Below are 6,281 nucleotides of genomic sequence, written 5' to 3'. Positions count from 1 at the left end.
CCTGGCCCAGAAATAAAACTGCTGGGTGAAGCACCTGCCCTCTCGCAGGAAAACTCAGCTATGCTGGAAACGTCACCCACACTTTGGCTCTACACCGATCGTGTTCGACGTCGGAAGATTCAACATTCATCCGCCGTCCCGCGCCGCGGGGAGGCCGCCGGGCCCGTGCCTGCCCCCCGGCCCGCCGAGGGGAGCCGGCTGCCCGGCCACAGCCTCGGGGCGAGGTCGGGGCGCTGCGGGAAAAGGGGAGGAAGGAAAGGGGCCAGCGCCGGCCCGGGCTCCCCCGGTGCTTGCCGCCGGCGCTGGGAGCGGGCCCGCGACGCCCGGCACGGAGAGGCCCGAGCCCAGCCCGGCCGACTCGAGGCCGGCCCGTCTCCAGGACAACCGCCGTTGGCGGCCGGGGGCTGCCGGGCGGCGCCATGACCGAGCAGCGCCCGCCGCGGCCCCTCTACTTCCCCCACTTCCACGACCGCGCCGAGCCCGTCCCACCCCCGGCCGACGGCGGCGGCCCGTGGGCGCCCTTCGCAGCCATGTGCGGGCCGCGGCAGCCCCCGCCGCCTGCCGCCGGGCCGCCCCGCTGGGCCGCGGGGCTGGCGCCCATCGCCTACGAGCCGCTGCGCTTCTTCTGCCCGGCGGCGGCTGCGGAGGAGGGCGCGGGCGCGGCGCGGCGGCCCGGGGAGCAGCTGCAGCTGGAGGGCGAGATCTGCGAGCTGGGCATCCGCCTCAAGGAGCTGGAGCTGCTAGCGCTGGTCGGCGACGGCTTCGACGCGCAGCAGTGTGCGTCCCCCCCCCGGGGCCGGGGGAAGGGCACGGGCCCGGGCCAGACGCGGCTCCCCTCGCTCCGGGGCCGCCCCCCGGGGGCCGACGGCGGGCCACGGCTGCCTGCCCCGGCCAGCGGAGCGGTGCTCCGCTGGGCAGCGGGGTGGGACCCCCCCTGCCGCCTCCGAGCACACCTCAGCCCCAAAGGCAGCAGGTTCCGCCGTCAGTCACCCCGAAACGTGATGTGAACAGGCAGTCTTGGGTATCCCTGCACGCACAGCGCCGTAAGCCAGCCACGCAGCCGTGCTCCCGCTCCCGGGGTTCGGTGTGAGGCTCCCCGGGTTTGGTGCGCAGCCCCTAACTCTTCCCGGCAGCAGGTGCCTGGGGCAGCACATGGGGTGCAGGGAGCAAAGCCGTTGTCCGATGTCATCTGCCCCGGTCACTGGTCACGGGCAAGCGGCTGGGGGCACAAATTAAAGGAGGCACAAGAATTGCGGATGTGGTTACTTTTGCACAAAGGAACAAAACCCCCAAAGTCATAAAACCCCCAAAGTCATTAAGTGTTGGCAAAAAAACAATGCAGATGCTGCTTGTATCAGAGGGAGTTTGTACACGCAAAATGTATCCACTACTAATGAGATCCTGTGGTTGTAAATCATCATTGACGTAAAATAAAGGCCACTGATGACCGCTGATAGTTGGAGGCGTAAAAAAAAAAAAAAAGTTAAATTAGTTTGCATTTTAATTTTAAAACCTACTGGCCATGAAGGAAATACAGGAAATAAAATAGTTCAGCAGACAGCGATTACTGAGAGTTCCACCAGGGAGGCCAACAACTGTAAGGAGGTGATGCTCATCATTTCCTTCAAGGTCACAGGCTGCCAGTGGGGAAACTTTCAGGAGTCCAAAGGTTACAAGAACACAGAAAAAATGTCCGTCAGATATACACAGTGAAAGGAAGATCTCAAAGAAATTGTGATAGGTAGTTTGCATACATATACTTTTCAGAACAGGAAATTAATAGGTTTTTTTCCTTTGTCCATAGCAATACATACCTTTTTCCATTTTAATACCTATTATTACATATGTGAAACTTTAGTTTTCAGATATTTGCTAAACAAGAAACTGTAAGGAATATTACTAGTTTGCTTAACACATTATTTGATTTTCTTAAAAGTATTGTGAAGTGTTAATGACAAAATTGATGACAAATTATGTTTATTTCCCGTTTAGATAAACTTCTGAAGGCACTTAAAGAAGAAAAGATACAAGGCATGAAAGCAAGGCAGAAGCTGAAGAAATAGCCACCAACATGATGAGGATTATTTCAGCTAGATATTCTGTCACTGTGTCACTGTAGAGTATTTTAATGGATCTTCGATATTATTTTTCTATTTATTATATGCTATTCTCCTACCAAATAAAAAAATACAGTATATTTTCTTGTTGACTTTTTTGTAGTAGACTTGTTGAATTTGTAGACTTGTTGAATTTGTCTGGTACTAGTTATTGATAACACTACTATGTATTTTAACATTTTTTCTCCAATTGCTTATAGGCAAACAGGATGGATAATATTTTCTTCAAAACCACTAAGAAATTAACACTGTTGATGTCAGGATTCCTAGCAGTCCATTGATGATGTTCAAGATACATGTAGCAGGGAAACACAGTAATTTCCAATACAAAATACAGGGGGTTTTTTGGTTTTAATTCTAAGTATGTTAAGTAAGCGCAACTGAAAGTGAATAGATATGGTCAAAAGTCCTATGCCTCCAAGCAAGCTTTAGAAAACTACTTTCATGTTAGTACAAAAATCTTTGTTACAAACAATCACAGTGTTTTCTTTTATTGTCTTTAGTGTACCACAAAATTACAGAAGTTATGGCTTGAGTTAGTTTTTAACAGAATAGTCGTATAACATTGACTTTCAACTAACATTTTACTATTATTTTAGGACTAATAGTGCTTAGGCTAAAGCCTGTGGCAGTTTTTGGAGTGACAACATCCTTATGTTTGGAAGGCATGTCCTTTCATGAGAAAAAAATGGATGGAGGCAGCACTGACAGATTGAAGATCTGGAGAATATCTGCCATTAAAAAAGTAATTCCATACAGGGCATTGAGAATAACCTAACAAAGTAGTAAATAGGCTCATCAGACTGTTAAAAAGATACCAATTACTTTTTCCTGTTCTAATTCAAGAGCAGTAGGTGGCAGCATGAAATAATAAAGTTACCAACCCCGAAGCTATCATATTTTGTCAAGCAGCTTCTTTTTTTTAAAAGAGTAATGTTTTAATCTGTTTTTTTAAAAAACTGCGTTCAATTTGCTCAACTGTGTAGCATTTTAACACAGTATGATATCAAAATTTTATTTCCTATTACTGCTTATTACAGCATTCACTCTATTACTATCTTAATCTTTCCAGCCAGATTTTGATCTGCCCTACACAGAGTTTATATTAAAAAAATATCTAGTTTATAACTCCCATTTGTCAATCAGCAAACTATAATAATCACATTTTATCAGAGCAGCAAGCAGATCTTAAACAGGATCTTACCATCCACAACTGCCGTTGTCAGCTGGGTGTCTCCACCAATATGGCAATTCACGGTTTCATCTGCTAATATATATGGTTTTTTGAATGAAACGAAGCCTGAGCAGAGCTGGGGGGAGCATGGTAAGGCCAGGTTTTGTCCAATGCTCCGGTGTGCCTCAGGCAGGGCAAGGTGAGGGACCAGGCCCCAGGCCCATGCAGGAAGGCCAGGGGCAGGGCTGGAGACAAGACTACCTGTAACATAGGCCCATGGAGGGTCTCACCAAGGCAGCCCTAAAACCTCGAAGCCCACTTGCAGGGACGCCTGCAACGTAGCCCAGGCCAGGGTGGGAGCCGGGGCCTGAGCTTCCATGGGGCTCCCGGGCCTGTGGGGCAGAGAGCAGCTGGTGGAGGGCCGGAGGAGGCTGGCCAGGGCGCCTGCGGCCTCCTGGGGGGCCCGAGGCCCTGACAACCGCCCGCACACTGGGTCGAGTGTTCACAGATCGATAGTAGCTACCACGAGCTTCCCCCTCTACACTACAAATGCATATTCACTCCAATATAAACACCCTCTCTCTTCAGCTTTCTTAAATCTCCTCATTACGCCCACCTTGGCACCATTTAATTGCTGTTTAGCTCTTTAGAGCCTAATTAATGACATTGTGCTTCTGGCTATCAGTTCTGTTTTCACTAGTTGGCATCTTTGAAGCTATTTTACTCCAGACAGCACACCACAAGGAACTTCCAAAGTGGGCTTCTTAAAGGAGGTATTTTTACACCTTGTTGGGAAATGCTCACATAACCACCAATGATTTATCTCTCTTCCCAACCACGTCTTGTAGGCTGAGGCAGTAAACATACAAAAGGTAGATCTAGGTGCCTAAAGAACCAAATTATTACTGATATACCTTGGAAATCTGGGCTACGGTGTTCTACAGCTCCCCCTGCAGAATGAGGATAAAAAGTCTCTCAGTTTTGAGGCTAAACCTATGAACAGATACTGCAATGGTTCATTACTCTGAAAATGGGAACTGTATTAGTGCTTAACTAAATACCACAAGACAAACTTGGACAGGACAAAAAGGGCCAATATACAGGGGCCTTCAAAGGCTTCACGCAGAAGTAAGAGCTTTTAAATGAAGTTAGGTAGCAGAGGAACTATCTTAATTTTCCCAAATCTCCAGAATAATTTCACTCCTAAACCACCCCAAGTTTCCCATGGTTATTGCAAGGCCCTACAAGGATTTCCATTACATACGATCACTGCTCCGTAACTATTACTTCCCCTCATGTTTTAGCAACTCTTTCACTTTGCATCCAGCTCTCATGAGCCATTACTCACTCAGGTTTTCTTGGCTTAAACAAAGCTACTTTTCCCCGCACACAGTTTAAATCTTTTCGCATCTGTTGTTCAGTTTCTGTCATACATCCTTTATGCTAAAACAACGCTTCATGTTTAATTACCAGGTGATAATGCAAGGAATAACATCAGTTAATATGTAATCTCAATTAAAGTTGCCTGGGGGCACACATCTACTGAAAAAAATAATTTGATTCACATGCCAAAACAAGGCAGAATGGTTTCCCTTGGCCAGCATCAGCCACAGCACTCCAGTATCGGGATGCTTTGGTTGAAGTCCTGTCACTGAGGCATCTCAGCGTTCCAAGAAGATCATTAAAGGATGGTGGCTATCTTCACTGGAAAGCCAATTTGGCCTCCTGTGTGTGAAGTAACACCTACAAAAAGTAACTTAGAGACAGTAGGGGAAACATGGGACATACAGTGAAATATTCTGCCTGGAAAGAACCCCTGTTTGTGCATTCGGTTGGAAATACTAACGCATGTGCATGAATTTGGCGAGACAGTCGTAAGCTTGTATTAATAGCCTGGACAAGCAACCAGTTGTACGTAATGGCACATATGTTGATTCTCATTTGTCCATGAACATTTTATTTACCTTTATTTTTCTTCTCTGTTTCCACCTGACCTTGTACATCCAGTAATTTGCTCTTGTCTCTGCAGGCTTATGGGTTCATCGCAAAACTGATCTATTTATTGTTTCCTTTGTAAAAATTAAACATCTATTAGACAAAATAGAATGAGCATTCTTACTGCAGGTTTTTTTATTCACAAAGTATATGTCATTCATTTCTTTTAATTGTTTCTGTTCTCTTAGACTGCTTAGGGAAGGCTAAACTTGACATTCAGGTGCTGGTACAGCTCAGATCTCTTTCATATAGCTGCCTTGTGACTCAACAAATCTCTCTCTATTGCATTCAAGAAAGAAACATTAGGCTACAATTTTGCTTCACGGGCAGAGATCTCAAAACATCGGTAGGTTGCTCCCATTTCCAGTTCTTAACAAAGAAGGCTTCTCAAAAAGCAGAGTGTCACGTCTTCTCAGCCACCCTGAGGGCTGAGCAATGACAGCTGTCTCGCTGAAAGAGCCGTGTCTGCACCTACAGAGATACTCATGTGCTCCCCACGGGGTGCCCTCAGGTCTTTCACTTCGGAAGCCTCAAGCAGCCTTGGCTGCTTTATGATGGGAAAAATTAGTTACAAAGCCATTTGAAAACAAGAATGCATTTAAGCTTTAAAGTATTTTATACCAAACAGGGTCCATCAAATTTCAGACTGCTTTATTTCAGAGTTTGCTATGTTAAAATTCTCCAAATAGATACTCAGCCTTATTACAATGGATCACTAGAATGTAAATTAACCTTCAAGTAAAGCTGCCTTAATTAGCTCAGGGCCAGATTACAGAGGAAATCCAAAAGCACTAAGCTATCATAAAATGATTTTTCTGTTTTCAGCAGTGAATGCTGCATGATAGATTCATCTGTCCTGAAAATTCAGAGCTAGTATCTCAACATAAAGTAGGGAAATCAAGAGCAGCACTTAACTCTAGGAAACTTGTCCTCTTTTGTTTGTGTGGGAGGTAGTGTTTCTTAAGATCACTGACACCTAGATACTGAATGAAAGA

The 6,281-nt window shown here is 46.4% G+C and overlaps 1 protein-coding gene across 1 annotated transcript; it reads left to right on the top strand.

Annotated features, from left to right (window-relative positions):
- The first annotated feature begins 419 nt into the window (after positions 1-419).
- Positions 420-2,063, top strand: C6H11orf91 (chromosome 6 C11orf91 homolog). The gene is made up of 2 exons (XM_072866274.1): positions 420-777; positions 1,993-2,063. The coding sequence occupies exons 1-2, from the start codon at positions 420-422 to the stop codon at positions 2,061-2,063; spliced, it is 429 nt and encodes a 142-aa protein (XP_072722375.1).
- The last annotated feature ends 4,218 nt before the right edge of the window (positions 2,064-6,281 follow it).

This window comes from Ciconia boyciana, chromosome 6 (genome assembly GCF_034638445.1).
Source record: "Ciconia boyciana chromosome 6, ASM3463844v1, whole genome shotgun sequence".
Taxonomy (NCBI): Eukaryota; Metazoa; Chordata; class Aves; order Ciconiiformes; family Ciconiidae; genus Ciconia; species Ciconia boyciana.
This window is presented reverse-complemented; position numbering and strand designations above follow the sequence as displayed.